Consider the following 22,297-nt stretch of genomic DNA (forward strand, 5'->3'; position numbering starts at 1 on the left):
TTCCCTAGGAGGGTTCCTTTACATTTTTTTTTTTCTTGGCTGCACCAGGCCTTAGTTGCACCATTCAGTTCAGTTCAGTCGCTCAGTCGTGTCCGACTCTTTGCAACCCCATGAATTGCAGCACGCCAGGCCTCCCTGTCCATCACCAACTCCCGGAGTTCACTCAGACTCACGTCCATCGAGTCAGTGATGCCATCCAGCCATCTCATCCTCTGTCATCCCCTTCTCCCCCTGCCCCCAATCCCTCCCAGCATCAGAGTCTTTTCCAATGAGTCAACTCTTCGCATGAGGTGGCCAAAGTATTGGAGTTTCAGCTTTAGCATCATTCCTTCCAAAGAAATCCCAGGGCTGATCTCCTTCAGAACGGACTGGTTGGATCTCCTTGCAGTCCAAGGGACTCTCAAGAGTCTTCTCCAACACCACACTTCAAAAGCATCAATTCTTTGGCTCTCAGCTTTCTTCACAGTCCAACTCTCACATCCATACATGACCACTGGAAAAACCATAGCCTTGACTAGATGGACCTTTGTTGGCAAAGTAATGTCTCTGCTTTTGAATATGCTATCTAGGTTGGTCATAACTTTCCTTCCAAGGAGTAAGCATCTTTTAATTTCATGGCTGCAGTCACCATCTGCAGTGATCTTGGAGGGGTCATTTAATTACAACATGTGAACACTTAGTTGTGACATGTGGGACCTAGTTTCCCAACCAGGGATTGAACCCAGACCCTTTGCATTGGAAGCTTGGAATCTTAGCCACTGGATCACCAGGAAGGTTCTCCTAGGAGGGTTTTTTAAAGTGTGTATGCAACTAAGCTCAAGTCTCTAGGTCCTGATTCAGAATCTACCTAAGAAACATCCTTTAAAATACCTGGGAAACTGTCCAACTGAACACCCAGCTGCCTTGAGACTGGCTGAGAAGGGTCAAGCATTCTTAATGGCAGGCAGGCTTTCCTTCCCAATGGAAATGATGACCATTCCCTCCACTTCATGCTTCCCTGGTGGTTCAGCTGGTGAAGAATAAACCTGCAATGCAGGAGACCTGGGTTCGATCCCTGGGTTAGGAAGATCCCCTGGAGAAGGGAACGGCTACTCGCTTCAGTATTCTGGCCTGGAGAGTCCCATGGACTGTATAGCCCATAGGGTTGCAAAGAGTCACACATGACTGAGCAACTTTCACTTTCACTCCACTTTGGTGTTTTCATGGTTTACCTGAGAAAACCTCTAATTATGGAGTATGGAACCTACTGGAAAGTCTTCTTGCTAAGGCAGACCAGACTGGCTCAGACAGCACGTTTGTTTCAGTGCCACTGGGCTCTGCTGCTAAGAAAGCTTCGCCCACGGCCATCTGGGGTGCTCCCAGCCTCCCTGCAGTGCAGATTCTCAGCTTGAGTTGGTGTCTCACTGAATTTGCAGTACTTCAAGTGCAGTTATTTTAATTTCATACAAAATGTTTAAAGGGGATAAATACACTGCAGCATTTGGAGTCCTGATCCAGAATCAGTAGAGGTTAGGCAGCGAGGCTTAGTTTTTCCCTACATGATGGTGTTTGCTGCATACCATGCTCTGTTCTAGGTACTTTACGTAGAGTAACTGGCCTAATCTCCTGTCTGTCTTACAATCTAGGTGTTCCTAAGTATCTTATTATTTTCCACCCCTATTTTTACAGATGATTGTTATCACTTCTGTTTTACACAAAAGAAATTGGAGGCACCATGAAGCTTAGTGACCTGCCTGATGTCCCAGAGCTATTAATGGGTAAAGCCTGGCTTTGAACACATACAGTCTGGTGGAAGAGACAACCTCCTCAGCCACTATATCCCGCTGCCCCCTATACATGCTTGTCATTGTGAAAGCTGAAGTGAGGACATCCTGCCTGATTAACTGGGGACACATGGATGCCCTGAGTTTGGGGGACTGCATGTATGTCTTTTGAACCTCCACGTTGCAGAACAACCAGTAGTTGCTTCATGACATGTACAGATCGATGACAGTTTTCCCCAAATGTTTTTATACATACATGTGAACAAGCCTGCCTCCACTGGACCTTAGCCACCATGACACTTGTGTGATGCCCAAGGGAATCATTACCAAAACATTGTGGGTGTTAACAGAAACCAAGACAAAATGTTTAGAAATTTTGTCCTCATTGGCCATAAACTATTTTTTAATTCATTTTTCCCATGATTTCAGAAGTAATACATGGTTACCAGAAAAATTCAAACCTTTCTGAAATATATGAACTATTCAAACACTTAAGTTAATCATGTATACTATTAGGACAGTCATTTAGAAGAATCAACAGAGGCTCTTGGAATTTGACAGGATTTGTAAGGACTTAAGTATAAGGAATTCTCTTTTGGGGAGGGGTTGGTCTAAAGGAGAGGGGAGTCTGTATAGTAAATTTTCAGTTATTTAAAAATGTCTCTTTAGAAGGCAAGTCTGCTAAGATAGATGTATAAGAAGACAAGGTAAGTTCATTGCTTCTTTAGGAATGAACTGAATTTATATCAGTGCTTACAAGTTCCCTTGGAGCAGCTTTAATGTTAAGCCAGAGTGGGAACTAGTTGGATCTAAAAGTGTATGTCTACTACTGTACATACTACAAAAGTGCGTACGTATTCTACGTACTATTGAGAGTATGTTACACGGCAGCCTGGATGGAAGGGGAGTTTGGGGAAGAATGGATGTATGTATATGTATGGCTGAGACTTGTTGCTGTCCACCTGAAACTATCACAACATTGTTAATCAGCTATACTCCAATACAAAATATATATATTTTAAAAAATCCAGCAAAGTATGTGTCTAATTCCAACTAATTGCATTTGGAGACCAGGAGTGAGGGTAGGGCTCCTGTCTTCAGGATCTTCTCTTCCTTCCCCATTTGTGTTTGCTTCTCAGATCATGTCCTGTGGAAGGACCTAGCCATCCATAAAGCTCTCTGGTCCTTCTATAATTGACATGGTGGAGTCGGCACTAGGGTTCTCATTAAAGATCTTGGAAAATTTCTGGCTTTTACCACTACTAACTGGGGAGCAGCTTAAACTCAGGGCACACCTCTGAATTCTCATTTGCCAATAAGGATAGTGTCTGCTCTGTTTCTTTTTTTTAATTTATTTTTAATTGGAGGATAATTGCTTTACAGTGTTGTGATTATTTATGCCATACAACAATGCAAGACTCCTGAGAGTCCCTTGGACTGCAAGGAGATCCAACCAGTCCATTCTGGAGGAGATCAGCCCTGGGATTTCTTTGGAGGGAATGATGCTGAAGCTGAAACTCCAGTACTTTGGCCACCTCATGCAAAGAGCTGACTCATTGGAAAAGACTCTGATGCTGGGAGGGATTGGGGGCAGGAGGAGAAGGGGACGACAGAGGATGAGATGGCTGGATGGCATCACTGACTCGATGGACTTGAGTCTGAATGAACTCTGGGCTTTGTGATGGACAGGGAGGCCTGGCGTGCTGTGATTCATGGGGTCGCGAAGAGTCGGACACGACTTAGCGACTGAACCGAACTGAACTGATACATAAATCACCTCCCTCTCAAGCCTCCCTCCCCTCCCTCCTTCTCATCCTTCTAGATTATTACAGAGCACTTAGCTGGGCTCCCTGTGTTATACAGCAACTTCTCACCGGCTATCTGCTTTACTCAAGATAGTGTATATGTGTCTATGCTACTTTCTCCATAACCCTCCACCTTATCTCTTTCATAAGGTCATCAAAAGACTGTAATGAAGTCTAGAATATGAAAAGCTTTGTAAACTCTTCCTGTGGGTTAGAGGGCAAGGTGATAATTCTTTGCTACTTGAATAAATGCCTTTAATTGAAAAGAATTGGTCTGAGGAGGAGAAAAGTGCACTTTGAAACCTAAGATCTTAAAAAGAAAATTAATGGGTCAAAGAAATGTCAACTGTATGTATAAGTGGTTAATAATGGAAAATGAACTCGATGTGCTGAATAATCAGAGGGACATTTGGGCTTTAAATCTTCCCTACCTCTTCTTGAAAGGAAAAAAAAGGTAAGGAGAAAAGAAAAAAGGAAGGAAGGAAGTACCCCTGGAAGAACAGCATAATTAGAAAGGAGGACATGATGTGGGGACAAGGCACTCACAGAGAAAATATTTGACTAATTCCTCTTGCTAGACTGAGCTCTTCCAGGTTGGAGCTGGATTTTCTTCATTTTTGTGTGGCACATCCTAGAGACTATTTAGGATGAACCATATGGCAATGCCATTTTTGTAGCTTGAAAACAGTCTCTTATTGGCACAGTCACTGAATCAACCTAGCTATTTGATAAAAATGCAAGAAATCTAAGGGTCGTATTCAATCAGCTTTGACCTGTTCCCTCCTAACACCTCCCTCCTACCTCCAACACCTGGTCCCACATTATTTCAGAGGAACTTCCCTTTCATTGTCTGTTTGATCCTTAAGATTCATGCCTCTTTCTTTGAGGGCTGCATTATGCTTTCACTTGAGCCTGAACATTTCTAGACATAAGTACATGCTGTACCAATGCCTCCTTCTTATATTCTTCACACTTCTAAAGAAGGGGCCTCATAATGACCCAAATTTATATTTCCATTTCATTTGATGGACATAGTAAGCTCTGGTCAAACAAAATGGATGTTCTTCACTAGAGTGTTGTATAAATTTTTTTCTTTCTCCCTTTCCTGCCTTCCTTAACCTTCCTCTCCTTTTCCCTTCCTTTTTCTCTCTTTCGTCCTTCCCTGCCATTCTTTCCATTCTTCCTTCCACATGAGGTAGGCCTTTAGGCTGGAGAGAAGACACACTTGAGTGAACTAAGGGTCATGGCAAGGCTCTGTCCAGGTTTCCAGAGAGAACCGTGGGGTCTTATGTTCTTCCTTCAGCCCCTCGTGATGCTCAGCCATTAGTCACAGGCCGTGTTGAATGGATTTATGTGAATCAAGTAGATCTCAGGTTGAAGTCACAAGCTTCCATCTATCTGTTTTCGTCTGAAAGTTCAGGCTTGGTGGCATTTGGCTCTATAATCAAATGGCACAGCATTCCCACCATACACAGCCAATTTTGCAGCACTTACAACATTGATATTAAAAGCAGTGTTGCTGTTTGTTTTATAGACAATATTTTCCTCGTCCTTTTATAATGACTATATACAGAAGCCTTGAAAGGTGTAGTGATTTTGTAAAATACATAGGGCCATCGGTTCCCTGTTGCTGCAAATCCAAGTAACAGTAGGGATAGGAACTAGTAGAGATGGCACGAGACCATGTGGACCCCCCAGAATAAAGGCACAAAGGGCGGGCATCTTTATCTGCCTCGTTACCTGGTACCTCCTGGGCTCTAGGACAGAGCTAGAAATGAGCTACTGTGAGGCAACAGGTTAAAATGGACAGAATGACTGTGACGCTTAGATGGCTTGCCTCTTTATCTAACACTAACGAGATACATGTTAGGAACTTGAGAAATAGTTGTTGAATGGATGAGTAGCCACAACAGTTCAGCCTCGGAGCTGATGTTATCATAATTCCCTAACTAGTCCGTTTACTTGTCATACATCCCCTCCAAGCTTCTGTTTCCTCATTTCTAAAGTGGGGGTTAAAAAATAAAATGGGGGTTATTTTGCCTATCTGGCAGGATTGTCGAGATAATTAAATGAAAATTTATGTAAAGCATACTGACCATTGTAGTAGTAGACACTCAACAAATGTTGGTACTGTTTCTTCCCATGTCCTTCTATTTTCATTAAAAATATGTGTGTGTGTGTGTTTAGGGTGTAGTTGAAAATAAGAGAGATGTGTTATTCAGTTCGTATTTGCTTTCTCAGGCATAGCACTGTGCCATTCCAGGCTGAGGAGAGGCTCTCCTATGCACTGCAGGATGTTCGGCAGCATGTGTGTGTTTAGGGTGTAGTTGAAAATAAGAGACATGCGTTATTCAGTTCGTATTTGCTTTCTCAGGCATAGCACTGTGCCATTCCAGGCTGATGAGAGGCTCTCCTATGCACTGCAGGATGTTCGGCAGCATGTGTGTGTTTAGGGTGTAGTTGAAAATAAGAGACATGCGTTATTCAGTTCGTATTTGCTTTCTCAGGCATAGCACTGTGCCATTCCAGGCTGATGAGAGGCTCTCCTATGCACTGCAGGGTGTTCGGCAGCGCTGCTGTTCTCCACTCACTAAATCCCAGTTACATCCCCTAGCTGTGACAACCAAACACGTCTCTGTTCCCTGGAAGGTAAAATTATTTCCTGTTCAGAACAACTGATGGAGCTTTAATCACCCACTGAATAATTAAATATTTTACTCATAAAAAAGTTGTTCAGGTGCTGTGTAGATGTGGCCTGTGGTTCTAGTATATGTTTAAATGTATATGAAATCAGGGCTTATACAGAAACAGAGAAACAGCAAAAACTATATAGTCAATTCATGAAGTTGAGTAATGATGCAGTGAATAAAAACATTATTTCATTCACATAATTTCCTTGCATTAGGATAGTTTCCTAATTATTGTTGGTTGGGCTAATATTAAAAGGAATGGGTTTCCTGGACACACTGGCTGAAGACAGGGAGAAAAGGCAAGCGTGCATGGAGAGAAATCATTTGGGTTTCTTAAATTTTCATAGATACCCATAAAGTGGGTTATCTATGATAAACATTAACCACAGATTATCGAACTGCATTGTCCATTGGCAAGCTTAAAATGTAATAGCAACGTTCATACTTACAGGTGAATTAAAGACTTTAGTCCTCGGAAAGTATGTCTTGAAATGGACTTGATATTGTTGTTTTCTATGAATCTGCAATAGGTTATAATATTTTTGGTCAGACAGCTGTAGAACCTCAGAGCCCTTGTCCTGTATCATTACATTAAAAAAAAAAAAAAAAGGTTATTTTACTTACAAATACTCTAGATGTGGGAGACCAATGAAAGCATCATCACTGATCACATCAAAGGAGTTCGATGTGAATAACCTGCCCAGAAAAAGTACACAGTGAAAATGGTTAAACTGACAGATTGTCAATCTTTGGTGCTTTTATCTCTCAGAGAAATGAGTGGGAGTTGTGCACAGAAAAATGTCTGGATCCCTGCCTTTTACAGTGTTATTTATTCAGGTAATTTTTGTAGCTTTTTTTAACCATCAATTATCTCATCAAACACTCAATGAGTGGGTGCCTTGTGCTCTACTCTTCATAGGGATGAGTGTCACATGCCCTGGGTAACATTTTGAGACACAACCGGGCAAGTATGACAGTCAAAGCAGCCAAATCAACATGTTGCAGGTTTCCATGACAAAGACACTAGCAGAATCTTTCCCTCTTGCTCTGAAACTTCTGGAACATTCTGACCAGCCCAAACAATGGTATCATACTCACTAACCTGAGAGACCTAGAAAGCTAGCTCCATGTCTGGTTGTGCATGGTATTCATAGTAGATAAGCCATTGACACTGGTTCAATAAAAATCAACTAACCTTCTTTGAAAGTAGAGCAGGCTGAAGATGGGAAACAATGAGGCTTAGGAAGAGTCTCAGACCCATTTTATTACTAAACAGTTGAAAAAGAACACTTTTACTTGGACAAATTTATTTGAAATTTCAGTATCCACAGGGATTTGGTTTCAAAATAACTGATGAAAAGAAACATCAATCAGCAGTTTCCCACATCCTGCATAATTCCTCGAAGAATTTTTTTTTTTTTCTGAATCGGAGGCTTAACAGTGGTGATTACAAGCCAAATAATACAAAGTTATCTTTTTAGAATGAGTATTAATTTATGGAATTCATCAGATAAAGTGTTGACACAAACTGAGAATAAAGTTTTACGTGTACTGATGACAACTTATAATGGGTTCAAGTGACATTCAGGCTACATGTTAAGGTTCTTATATGGGGAAACCTCATTTTTCACTTGTAACTAGTGTCCAAAATGTGGCCATTATCATGGGACAGACGGGAAGTTTGATAATTCATGTCTCATACATACTGTTTAATTGCATTAAGTCCAGTATTCTCTGTTAGTAAACTTTTACTTTTGAAGGGTAGGGGTTAAAAATAGCTGCACTAACCAATTTAATGACTAATCCTCTCTGAGCCTGTTAATCAAGGGGATTAAAACTATGAGATCTCACCTTCTGAACAGGTGTAAATAACTTATTTGACATCTGGGATTGCTTAAAAATAATGAGAGGAAGGGATAAGTGGGTTAGAGACAAAATGAACACAAAGAGGTCATTTTTGAAGCTGGAAGCTTATTTTTACTATCATTTCTACTTTTATATATGTTTGAAATTTTCTGTAAAAATGGGGAGGGAGAGAAAGTAAACCAAATAAAACCAGATGATGTCTTGCATTTCTTCCTAAGCTATAATCCCTGGAATGATGTTGGATTCTCTTCTATCCCTTCTCCTTCCAACGTTATAGCTTTACTCTCAAATGATTTACTAGACTGTGAAGTCAACATTATCGAATAAATCATACATATTAGATGCCCAGAGTTATTCAAAAAACTCAAATTTTTACGATTTCAGTCACAATTTTGGCAATTGTCTCTTCTTAGATCATGGTTTTGGGAAACAAGAAGATTGCTCAGCCTTACTGCAAGGTAAGCTACCATCCAAAGTCTTCCTTAGGTTCCAGATTTTCGTTTCATTCTGTATCACTTCAGTTAAGTTGCTCAGTTGTGTCTGACTCTGCGACCCCATGGACTGCAGCACGCCAGGCTTGCCTGTCCATCACCAACTCCGGAGCTTGCTCAAACTCATGTCCATCGAGTTGGTGATGCCATCCAACTGTCTCATCCTGTCATCCCCTTCTACTCCTGCCTTTAATCTTTCCCGGCATCAGGGGCTTTTCCAATGAGTCAGTTCTTCGAATCAGGTGGCCAAAGTATTGGAGTTTCAGCTTCAGCATCAGTCCTTGCAATGAACACCTAGGACTGATTTCCTTTAGGATTGACTGGTTGGATCTCCTTGCAGTCCAAGGGACTCTCAAGAGTCTTCTCCAGCACCACAGCTCAAAAGCATCAATTCTTCAGCATTCAGTTTTCTTTATTCTTTTATTTTTTAATTCTTTATTCTTTTTAATTTATTAAAATTTTATTAAATTCTTTTTAATTTATTAAATTTAATAAAATTTATTTTTAATTCTTTATTCATTCTGTATAGGCAGAATGATAGAAGGGGGAGGATGAAATAAGGCAGAAATAGATACAGAGAAATACCTCCTGTGTTCACTGGCTTGCAAACTGTCCCAGGGACTTAAAAATTGCTCACTTCAAGCCACTGCAAGAAATGACTTCTAACATTCATTCTCCTTATGTTGAATCAGGTGCAAAACAGATTATGATATGGATATAAGTGGCCAGAATTAGCCCACACATGTCAGAGAAATAAAGTAGGGTTTTTGCTAACATTTTTATCTGCTCATTCATTGCTTATCCCTAGCACCTATAATCAGAGAAGGCAATGGTACCCCACTCCAGTACTCTTGCCTGGAGAATCCCATGGACGGAGGAGCCTGGTGGGCTGCAGTCCATGGGATCGATAAGAGTCGGACATGACTGAGCGACTTCACTTTCACTTTTCACTTTCATCCATTGGAGGAGGGAATGGCAGCCCACTCCAGTGTTCTTGCCTGGAGAATCCCAGGGACGGGGGAGCCTGGTGGGCTGCCCTCTATGGGATCACACAGAGTCAGACACGACTGAAGCGACTTAGCAGTAGCAGCAGCAACACCACCTATAATAGTGCCTCTCCCATAGTGGACACTGAATAAATATTTGTTAAAGAGGAATTTACTTTACATTAAATTCTGGTCATTACTACATTACTAGATTTAATGTTCCTTATAGCAGGGACTTATCCTTGTTGATTTTTGTGTCCTTAGTCCTGAGCACAGTTCCTGGCTGAAAGCTGTTTGCTGAACTAGTTTTTAGAGATCAAAACTTCTGGCTAAAAGTACAATGATATGCGAAAATATGGGTGAATCTCATACACCTAAATCCAGGGAAAGAAGCCAAAATGCTATAAAGTACATCCTATATAATTGCTCTTATATAAAGAAGAAAACCTAGCAAAACTAACCTATGCTGGCAGAAGTCAAGAGAACGTTTACATCTTGGAGATGAGAAGAGGGCACAGAGGAAGTCTGGGGTAGTGATAATGCTTGGTTTCTTGACCTGGGTGCTGGTTACAAGGGTTGTTCACTTTATAAAAAGTCATGAGGAAAGGGGTGGGGTGATAAATAGGCAGAGCATAGAGGAGTTTTAGGGCAATGAATATACTCTGTATGATGCCACAATGATGGGTACATGTCTCTATACATTTTCCCAAACCCATAGGATGCACAGCACCAAGACTGAACCCTAGTTTAGACTCTGGCTGATCAAGTAAATTCATCAGTTGTAACAGAGATACTACCATGGTGGAGGATGTAGGGGATGGGGAGGCTATGCATGTGTCAGGGTGAGGAGTCTATGGGAAATTCTGTGCCTTCTCTTCTATTTTGCTGTGAACCTAAAACTGCTCTAAAAAATTAAGTCTTAAACTCTCAAGATGTACACTTAGGATATGCACACTTTTCTTTATATAAATTTTATTTTAATAAAAAGTTTTCTTATAAAAGCTAAAACAAATTCCTCTGGCTAAGATAATATTGAATATGTTAGTCCTTAGATTCTAAATTCAATTGTAATTTTCTGTGGACAAGGATTCCATGGGCAAAAATTTGTACATTTATACATACATTCTAAACATAGTCGGTTGAACAGGCTATCCATTTTATTATCCTGTGTATACTTAAGACTTAAAAAGATCCTGTTCTATAAAGAGGGTAAAATGCCCATCTTTAATTTTTATAGGTTCCTTTAGAAAGTTTGATTTCAATATCATAATTTGTTATTGAGCCAGATATGGTAAAGAATCCCATAGTCCTTGTTAAAGGAAACTATGTCACCCCACCTCATCTTGATGTACAACAGACCTGGGGCAGACCTGTGTGGCCATGTTTTATACCTCATGACTTCTATCACTTTTCTTAAATTATTAGAACAAGAAGGACTCCTTTTCTCATCCAGAATAGCTGATTCTGAGGTCAGTCAGCATCCCATGGCCCAACTAGTCTGGTTCAAAAAGGTGAGTTGGGCTAAAGATGAATCCCTTCTTGAGAATTTGGAATCACAGAGATGGAACCATCCAGCAGAGGAGCTGAAGGAGGAAAGATGCCTTAGGGTTGAGTCAGCTCTGTGTGCAGGGTGCACTCAGAAGACAGCGGAATGTGGAGGAGACCTCACAAAGGGCTGTGTGTGTGAGGCTGAATCAGGGAGATGCCCAGATCTATGTTTGATCCTAGACCTGTGCTTCTCAATCTTAGCTTCACTTGGAATCACCTAGAGAGCTTTATAAACACTGTTACCATGTTCTCACCCTCAAGGATTCTGGTTAATCTGGTTAAATTCTATACCTGTGATGTGGCCTGAACGTGGGATGTTTAAAAACTCCCTAGGTGTCTCTTACATGCAGCCAGGGCTGCATATGGTAAACTTTCTGGTCAGTTACAGTAGCCTTCCTTTACCTGTGGCGACCAAGGGGACCTCTGCTTCTAGTAGCAGGTGTGGCTGGAATGGGAGCTCTGATACACAGAGATGCTGTAGATTGTCCCATGCCCCTAACTACAGGTAGCAAGAGTCCATGATACTGTAACTCAGATTTGACGACTGTCCTCACAACTGCAGCACACGGAGGGGTGGGTGGGGATCAATGTATTGTCTGAACAAACTCCTTACCCTGAGCTCCAAATCAGAGACCTCACCCCATAGATTTGCCAAACAGCCATCCTGTGGGTTTGTTCAGGGACAATGTAGAATGTGTCCTCTGCCCCTGGGCCTGTGGGAACATTTGAGGTCTCTGACACTTCCTTTCTTCTTAGGAAGGGGAAGAGTCAAGAATGTTCCCTAGAATGTTGGTGGGGGTGGACACAAGGCTGCACCTTGACCTTTCTGTACCTTAGCCATCAGTCTCATAAATTCAGTATGAAAACAAGGGAGTATAGGAAGGGTGGGGAGGATTGTTTTCCTCTGCAACGAAGGGCATGTATGTTTTCTTACCAAGAAAGATTTAAGACCATTCATAGATTAATCGATTGCTCAGTTGTGTCTGACTCTTTTGCAACTCCATGGACTGTAACCTGCCAGGCTCCTCTGTCTGTGGAATTTTCCAGGCAAGAATACTGGAGTGGGTTGCCATGTTCTACTCTAGGGGATCTTCCCGACCCAGGGATTAAACCTGCATATCTTGTGTCTCCTGCATCGGCAGGTGTATTCTTTACCACTAGCGACACCTGGTATGTTTCCTTGCCAAGAAACAGATTTAAAACCATACACATCAACTATCAATTCCGTGCAGGCAATAGCTCATTCTTTAAATCATCATTGTGGCCTCCACAATAACATGAATAAGTGTTTCATAAAATGCTGCTGCATTTTCTTATTAGGGCTTTGAAACAAGTCTGTGAAAGTGGTAGAGTAGGTGTTAACAGCTGTTTGACAGGAGCAAACTGGCCCAGAGGGCTGCTAAAAGCTTTGACCAAGATCATAAGACCCAAGACTCCTGGTCCACTGTCCTTTCCACACCCTGGGTGGTCTCTCAGCAGGAGCCGGACCACATAATGACACACCATTCCCATTACGATAGGCAACTATAATAACACTGCTCAGCTTATGAGGATTTAAGAAATCTCATTAAATTATAATTCCTTTTTTAAAAGGAATTAATTATTCAAAAGAAGTATCCTAAAAGTCACGGTAAGATTAACAACTATTTTTTTAAGTCAAGAATTTTAAAAAATCTAAACTATCACAACATTGTCAAGCAGTTATACTCCAAGTTAAAAAAAAAAAGAATTTAAAAAATATGAATGCAGTTTGGTGTATTCTGCTTAAGGATACTATAGGCTCAGTGTAAAAATTCTGGAAAACTCAGAAAAACTTAGAGAAGACAATAAAAATGACTGTCACCATACTACCCAAAGATATGAATATACATAATACCTATATGATATATGCATTTATATATTTATAAAATTTATAAACTTAGAATAATAATTTTTATTGTTCTGTGTCCTCCTTTGCATGTACTTATTTTTTCAAGAACAATTTCTTATGACAAGTTGTCCTCATTGCAACTCTTATGAGAAGTTGCAATGTAAAATGTTAACAGATGAGTAAGTCTTGTATTATAAATATTTCAGGATTTAACTTTTTTGTTGTTGATTCCAATTTTCACCGTTATGAACACTACCATGACTACTCTCACATGCAAGTATTTTTCCATATCCTTACTTCTTTCCTTAGAGTAGACTTACAATAGATTTTTTAAGTTGGCATTGTTGCATTATACATGGTTTTTATGTCTCCATTTATTACTAACTTGTATCACACTATGTATTCAATTCTGAATGTAGAAATGCCTATTATCACATCCTTACCAATAGTTAGTTGTTTCTTTTTCTACGAAATCATCCTTTGACAATTTTTGCTGCTTTCTAAGCATCTTTTATTTATTAAGGATATACCTATTCTTTTCCTTTCTTATCTAATGCTGAATGTTTCCCTACTGATTATGATTTGCCTTTTGAATCATGATTTTTAGCATACAGATATTTTACATTTCTAACAAAATATATCAATGTCTATTGCATATTCTTTCTTTGCTGTAATTCTTAAAGTGTTTCTTCCTACCTTGATATTAATGAAATATTACTTAACCCTCCCTCTATAACTTTTCTTTTTTAACTCTAATTTATTTGGAGCTTGCTTTTATCTATGATGTGAGGTGACACACTGCCTTGATTCCTTCCTAGATATTTACTCAAATTTGCCAAAGCCTGTCATTGAATAATTAATGCCTTTCCCACTTGTGTGTACATATTCAGTTCAGTCAGTTCAGTCGCTCAGTCGTGTCTGACTCTTCGCGACCCCATGGACCACAGTATGCCAGTCCTCCCTGTCCATCACCAACTCCCGGAGTTTACTCAAATTCAGCTCCATTGAGTCAGTGACGCCATCCAACCATCTCATCCTCTGTTGTCCCCTTCTCCTCCTGCCGTCAATCTTTCCCAGCATCAGGGTGTCTTCAAATGAGTCAGCTTCAAATATTGGAGTTTCAGCTTTAGTATCGGTCCTTACAATGAATACACAGGACTGATCTCCCTTAGGATGGACTAGTTGGATCTCCTTGCAGTCCAAGGGACTCTCAAGAGTCTTCTCCAACACCACAGTTCAAAAGCATCAATTCGTTGGGGCTCGGCTTTCTTCACAGTTCAACTCTTACATCCATACATGACTACTGGAAAAACCATAGCCTTGACTAGACGGACCTTTGTTGGCAAAGTAATGTCTCTGCTTTTGAATATGCTATCTAGGTTGGTCATAACTTTCCTTCCAAGGAGTAAGCATCTTTTAATTTCATGGCTGCAGTCACCATCTGCAGTGATTTTGGAGCCCCCACAAATAAAGTCAGCCACTGTTTCCACTGTTTCCCCATCTATTTACCATGAAGTGATGGGACCGGATGCCATGATCTTAGTTTTCTGAATGTTAAGCTTTAAGCCAACTTTTTCACTCTCCACTTTCACTTTCATCAAGAGGCTTTTTAGTTCTTCTTCACTTTCTGCCACAAGGGTGGTGTCATCTGCATATCTGAGGTTATTGGTATGTCTCCCTGCAATCTTGATTTCAGCTCGTGCTTCATCCAGCCCAGTGTTTCTCATGATGTACTCTGCATGTAAGTTAAATAAGCAGAGTGACAATATACAGCCTTGACATACTCCTTTTCCCTATTTGGAACCAGTCTGTTGTTCCATGTACAGTTCTAACTTTTGCTTCTAGGGACCAGGGAAGCTGCGTACAGATTTCTCAAGAGGCAGGTCAGGTGGTCTGGTATTCCCATCTCTTTCAGAATTTTCCACAGTATATTGTGATCCACACAGTAGAAGTGAAAAATAGATTTAAGGGACTAGATCTGATAGACAGAGTGTACATATTACTTCCTTCAAAAATCTGCTATTTTATAGGGTTTTTCCAAAGAAGAAATCTTGAATTTACTTACTATTCCTACTGTTTCCTAATTTATTATTTTATATGCTAATTATTTATTTTCTCTTGAGTTCCTTAGAAGATGTATTATTTCATGCTCAATTCATATATTTTTATTCTTTCTGATTTAAAATGAAAGTATTTAGAAATATGACTTTGCCTCTATTTAAAGCATCCAGTACGTCTCTTAAAATTGCATATTTGATTTCAACAAGTATTTAGAATAATATTCTTAAAATTCCCTATTGATGATATTTTTTAAATGTTTTCATGAGTTAAAATTAACATTGCCCTGGGACTAAGGAGGATGAGATCTGTAAAATGCCTGCCAACCCTGAGCTCCAGTTTCTCTTCTGACTACTTGCATTCACCTGTCTGTAGGAGTGGGTCACATCTCTCTATAACCAATAAATGAACACCAAGGCCATCAGGTTATTAGGACGTTCTTGGTTGAAAAGCTAGGAACAAAAGCACTTAATTCAAAAGGAACAGAGAAGTGTGTGATAGGGTTAGCATGGAGGTTGGTGTGCTGAGGTCAGCAGTAGAGGAGAAAAGGAAGAAGCAGAGGATCACAGAATGAGGATCTAACTACATTAGGAGGTCAAGGCTGAGGCTGCCCAATGTCCAGCTGGGGGTCTACAAGAGTGAAATGATTGGGCAGGGACATGTGTCAATGCCAAGACTAAAGGGCTGCTAAAGCAGTTTCCTGCCCTGGTTTCACACCTTTTCTAGGGACCAGGAAGGAGCACCCTGAAGAGGGAATCACAAAGCCTGAGCCTTATTTCCCACTTGGCCATAAATCCTCCATGTGGCCTTGAGCACATCGCTTCTGCTCTCTGTGCTGTCAAATAACCAGAAAGATATGTGAGTCTGGGCTTGTAGAGCTGCAGGCTTCATTCATGGAGGAATAGGCATGGGCTTTGCATGAGGAGTGGGAGTCTTGGGTAGGTAGGTCTGCAGAGGGTTGAATGGGAGGAGTAAACTTGCTGGGAAAATCTCCCCTTGTCTCAAGCCAGACTGGCTCCCTGGCTCTAATGACACTTCTTCAGACTCCCTTTAGTCACCTGTGACCTCTTAACTCCATCAGAACTGACGATGGCCACAAGTGGTCTGCATCTTGTCTCACAGCTCAAGGCAGATTCTTTCAGCTGTGGAGGGGAGATGCTTTAGGGGGCTTTCCCATACAATCTCCGCTCTGTAAGGGCTACTCTGGATGAAGAAGAGTGAGCAGCCAGCCTCAGGCTATCGCTTAGAGACGGCATTGATTAGATACAAAATAGAGAATCTGGTTTCTAAGCTTGTAGCTGCCACTTTTATTATGTACATGTATATCAAGCAGGTAAATCTATTTCTTCATCCATTAAAAGAGGAATGGTAATAACAAAAAGACTTCCTGGAAGATTCTGAGAATTATGTGAGATAATATATAAGAGCATCTCGTCAATGCTTCTGCCAAAGAGTATCTCAGCAAACAGCCCAGACATAAAATATCAGAGCTGGAAGAGCTGTTAGATCTAGTGAAGAACATTAGTTGCGCAGAGAGGGAAACTGAGGCCCAGTGAGACTGCCATCTGCCTAAGAGAACTGTTATGAGCCTCATCTAGGGAATTGGGCGCCATGGGCAGTGTGTGCAAGCACATTTTGCATACATGTGTGTGCCTGATGTTTATATGTGCACATACATGTAAATGAGAGAGCAAGATGCACACGTTACAGTTGTTAGAGATTTGAGGGCACAGCTGGAAGGGCTGGCCAACTTTTTAGAACTGCCTATGCTTAAATGATTCATACCTTCTAGTTATTACTAACATTCTCCTTTATTCAAAAGAACAGGGCTGGTTGAACGATAATTAATAACAGGCTGATGATTCACTTCAGTTGAATGCACACATTCTAAGTGCCACGTGAATAATTTTACATTTGAACATATTAAATAGGCTCTTAAATAGGAAAGCATTAAAATGGGAAGCATCACATATGAGCACGTTATGTTCTTTTTGACTCTCATCCTTGGAAAACATTTTCAGTGTAACTCAGAGGACCCTTAGGTAGACCTCTTCTATCTGGATTGATGGAAAATAGCCTTAATTTTGCTCCATGTAAATCTGAGGCGGTGGGGTGCAGCCTAGAGAGATATGCGATTCAATTCCTCAGTTTACAGGTGAGGAAAGCAAGGGCCACAAAGTGAGTGACTTACTCAAGGTCACAACTTTTGACTGCAGCAGGGCCAGGTTTAAAATGTAGATTTTAGATTTGCAAGGATTCCCTGGGGGAGTATTCTTAGCCTGCACATTTGAGCATGGATTTGATCTGAGCATAGATCCACCCCTTTGGTTTTATAGTTCATTATCTTTCATTCCAGAATAATCAAATTTTTCCTTTCTAAGAGTTGGCAAAACTAGTCACAGCCCACCCTCCCGATGCAGTTTATATATGTGGTCTGTTATTTCCCTGCTCCTAAAAAACAAAGAAGAAGGGACTTCAATTTTATTTAAAGCCTGCTGCTGCTAAGTCACTTCAGTCGTGTCCGACTCTGTGCGACCCCATAGACGGCAGCCCACCAGCCTCCCCCGTCCCTGGGATTCTCTAAGCAAGAACACTGGAGTGGGTTGCCATTTCCTTCCCCAATGCATGAAAGTGAAAAGTGAAAGTGAAGTCGCTCAGTCGTGTCCGACTCTTAGCGACCCCGTGGACTGCAGCCTACCAGGCTCCTCCATCCATGGGATTTTCCAGGCAAGAGTACTGGAGTGGGGTGCCATTTAAAGCCTATTGTATGCCAAACCTCATCTTTATCAGATTGCTACTAGGAACTCATTTTTTTATTTATTTTATTTTATTTTTAAACTTTACATAATTGTATTAGTTTTGCCAAATATCAAAATGAATCCGCCACAGGTATACATGTGTTCCCCATCCTGAACCCTCCTCCCTCCTCCCTCCCCATACCATCCCTCTGGGTCGTCCCAACTCATTTAAATCCTCCAGTGAACACTATAATATACGCTTTATAGTCTCCATCTAAGATACAAAGAAACCCGAGGTGCGAGTGGTAAAGTACTTTGAAGCTTGTAGTTGGCAGAGCTGGGATTCTGTGCTCAGTCATAATGGTCAGGGGCAAGGCTTTGCTTCCTCTTTTTAGTCCCAGCAGATCCCAGATCTGCTACAAATCTAGATTAGCCTTGCCTGGTAGTTCCCAGAGTGTGGGGAACACAAGGCCTTCATGCGATTGGGAGGTTTTACATGAACAACAAGAGAGGAAAAAAACAAATTCATGTAAATTGGGTAAGTGAAGTTAACTGAGGTCCCTAATTACATGAATCTTCCTATCCATAAGTAAACTGAGACTCTTCAAAAGGGATTTGAATACACAGTTTCCCTATCTTATTGATAATGGGATCCTTTTATCATTGAGTTTAACTACAATGAATATACCCAGGAAAATGCTGGATTAGCCGTCTGAAATAGCTTGAGGTAGCCCTCTTAAAACAAAAATAGTGAGAGCATAAATTCAAGCTTACGGGGCTTTTTTCTATTGAACCGGCTGCAAGTGATAATTGCACTTACTCTGAAGGATGAAACATCCACTGGGAGGTCCCCAAAGAAGCCGTGTGTGCCACACACGCTGCCTGATCAGGTGGAGAGCTTGGCAGTGAGGCACATTCAAAGAAAATCACACTCAATGAATCCACACTAGCAAAGCTGTCTGAGTCACTCCTTATATGGAGACAGATGGTTTAATGTATCCTTTAAGATGAGATTCTTTCTACCTGCCTAAGTTCTGCTAGCAAGCCTCTTGAGAGCAAGGTAGGGTATTCATAATTAAGCTAATAAATAAAATGAACACCAAAAGTGTAGATTCCCAGTATCCTATTGGAGGTTAAGAAAAGGAAAACAACAAAAAGAAATTCCAGAGGTTTTCTAAGCCAAGGTGCATTGTGAGTAGCCAAGCATGAATAGAAAGGGCAGTTTCCCAAATTTATTTGAGCACAGAACTTTTTTTTTCAGGACACATGTTCCACAGGACACAAGATGAGAAAACATTGGTCTAAGGTATAACTTTAAAGTATATAAGTTCTTTGTCATTTGCCCTTTTCTGTGTCTCTGTCCCTCTCTTTTTTAAAGCTGGGAGACTAGAGCCTACACATACCAATAAGAGCTGAATCCTAGGGATACTCCATGTTCTTGCCAGCAACGCTGCCACCCTTTCAAAGGGCTTTTGAAACTCTTTTTCAGTGATTGTCTCCAGGGATCAGGACACAGTCCTCAGAATATCCTCATTAATGGCAAAAGTTGACCCTCTGAGAGGGGGTTTGATTTGGGGAACAAAACTGTGCAAAGTTAAGCCCAGTTATTCATGTTCAAGAGGAAGTAGACAGATGTAGGTAAAAGTGAGGATGTGGGTTTAAGCTCCGACTTTACCTCTTACGAGAGGTGTGACATCACAGAGGTTACCTGACTCTTCTAGGACTCAGTGCTTAATCTGCAAAATGGACATAATCACACTTCCTCACAGGGTTACTGTGACAATGAATAAAAAATGAGGCAGATAAAGTGCTTAGCACCAAGCAATACAAGTGACAAATGTCCCCTAACAAAACTTTGTCTGATTTTATTGTATGACTTGCAAACTGGCAATGAAGACAATTCTCAAAGATCTAGCAATGTTTAGCTATAGAAGCAAATCAGGAGGAATCTCTGATCTCCTGTAAGGAATTCTCTGAAAGTCAAGAGTTACTTGTATATATAAATTCTAGTCTGTTTATTTTTTAAAGGCTCGGGTTTTTGTTTTTTTTTTAAGATTTTCTTTTATGTGGACCATTTTTAACGTCTTTACTGAATTGTTACAATTTGCTTCTGTTTTATGTTTTGGTTTTATCCCGTAAGATGCATGTGGGATCTTAGCTCCCTCACCAGGGATAGAACCTGCACCCCCTGCACTGGAAGGTGAAGTCTTAACCACGGGACTGCCAGGGAAGTCCCCCATAAAGGCTCATTGCTTTTTAATCACATTTTACACAGGTGAACACCTGTCATCTTGCCATTTAAATGGCCTCAACAATTCCTTTCCAGTCCTTGCCCAGTGGGAGGGATATTGAAACTGTTTTATCATCAGCCACCATGGGGGGTCCTGATAAAGTCCCAATGGACCTGCTTGGGAAATTGGGAACTACATTATTATTCTACTAATAGTTTTATAATAGCCAATTTCATAATGTGAAGCTCTTTCATTAAACAATCTAATTTACTGGTTTGTTAGAACTGATACAATACATTTTTTCCATTTCCTTAACAAGGTCATTTTCTGTATTATATTAAAGTACCCTGTTAGTAGAACAGAATACAATAGCATTTTTAAGCAGAAAGAAACGTAAGTTAATTGAACATGAAGGTCTCAAAAATGCCAGTTATGTGTGTTTTGTTTGGTCTTTATTCTGTTTAAAAATCTACCTCCAGATTTCTGCCTTCTTCTGAAAATTAAAAAAATATGACCCATCTTCATGTAGCACATTCTCATCAGCAATAATCAGTTGGAACTGAAGATTCATTTTTAGGTAAGACGTGTCTTCTCTGGTTTAACCCCCGTCACTACCACTCCCTGTTGTCTATACTCAACTGTTTCTTTCATTTACCTTATCATCCCAACCCCCATCGGGCATTTGAGTTTGAGAACCATGTTTTAATCTGTCTCTGGTATTTCACACATATAATATCTGAAACCCAGGGATACTTGGTCACACAGTCCTTTACTGTCTGAACTGTATTTCAAAACCATGTCTCATGTCTCCTGATCTCTACTTCAGGTTTCTCTCCATCTTATCACAGAACTACTCATCTTAAGACTGGCCAGTGTTAATTATTTTTAATAAAACCTGACGTGTTTACAAAATATGGTGCCAGTTGTTTTTTTCACGAGTGAGAGGATTCTGCTTCCTCTTTCCCCTCCCATCCTCAGAAGGGTAAATAGTTCACCTTTCTTGTGAGAAGTATTTGAAGAAAGATTTCTTAGCAAGTTCTGATGCAGACCTATGTGTAGAACAATGAAATTTTAAAGCTAGCATTGTAGGCAAACCCAGCCTATACAATCAGATGCTAATCTGATGTTATGGTCATTCAAATTAAAGTGATTTTCAGAACAAATAATAAAAGCTAATGTTTATTGAATTATAGGAACTGTTCAAGTGCTTTACATGTATTATTTCATTTAATCCTGGCTATCATCCTGTATAACAGGTACTATGATTATTGCCCACTTTGTATTAATAGAGGCCGGTAACGTAGCCTCTCTCAGCCATAAGCTCAACAGTGGGCAAGAGTCACCATCATCACCAATCAACTGAGTACCATTTTGAACAAAATGAGAGAGCTTATCAAGACTACTTTATCATACCTTTAAATACAGGCAAAATAGAGTTTACCTCTTTAGGGCTCACCTCCAACTTGGAGCTGCCATGTCAAAGCAGGGAGGGAGAGCTGGCACCCATCTGTGTGTCTCCCACAAAGCCCAGTGCTGTGCCTGTTGTACAGGAGAATCCCAAAAAGCTTTTGCTGAAATGGGAGGCTTCTGCTTTCATTTTGTTACTGCTTGCAGCTATACAATGAATAAACACTTGTTTTAGCTAAGCCACTGTAAATAAAAAGGAAACTATCTTTGTGTTCACAAATTTGGTTTCCATCTTAATAATGCTTAATCAGCATCTTTCTTTGGATGTCCAGATAAAAGGGGAGTTTGACCTTTCACAGGAGAGAGGCTAGTCCAACCTGAGAGACAACCAGGGTGGCAAATAAGAGTCTGTGCTTGTCAAAGACCTAGAGGAAATCAGAGGGAGACAAAAGGGATCCAGGCAGTGGGTCTAAAGAAAGATTCTGGATGCTTTGTCTTTTAAGTTCTGGTACACTGGAAACATCTGTTGAAGAAGTTTGACATCATAAGGTCATGAGCAAATACCTCTTCACACTTTCTTTTGGTTCAGCCCACATTCCAGACCTCCACACTATTGGCTCGTGTGAAATCTGATCGCATATATCAAACAAAAGGAAGTGTGAACATAACTGAAACTACTGATAGGAAGACAGAAGTCTCTAGTATAAAATCTATGAAAATACGAATTGAATTCAACAAATATATAATAAGCAAAATCTTAATCTAAGCTTATAACATCCTTTCTAGGACCATGGCTATTGAGAACCCTCTGTTAGAGACAAGGGCAGATACAAATAGCTCTAAA

The 22,297-nt window shown here is 40.5% G+C and overlaps 1 protein-coding gene across 1 annotated transcript in view; it reads right to left on the minus strand.

Moving 5' to 3' along the window:
* LGI1 (leucine rich glioma inactivated 1) overlaps nt 1-22,297 on the minus strand; it is a 41,045-nt gene that overhangs the window by 13,445 nt on the left and 5,303 nt on the right. The window contains exons 3-4 of the mRNA XM_005890640.3: nt 6,883-6,954; nt 6,708-6,779 (exon numbers count right to left, since the gene is read on the minus strand). Coding sequence (XP_005890702.1) covers nt 6,708-6,779; nt 6,883-6,954 — 144 coding nt within the window. The remainder of the gene's footprint in view (nt 1-6,707; nt 6,780-6,882; nt 6,955-22,297) is intronic.

Source organism: Bos mutus, chromosome 26, assembly GCF_027580195.1.
Source record: "Bos mutus isolate GX-2022 chromosome 26, NWIPB_WYAK_1.1, whole genome shotgun sequence".
Lineage (NCBI taxonomy): Eukaryota > Metazoa > Chordata > Mammalia > Artiodactyla > Bovidae > Bos > Bos mutus.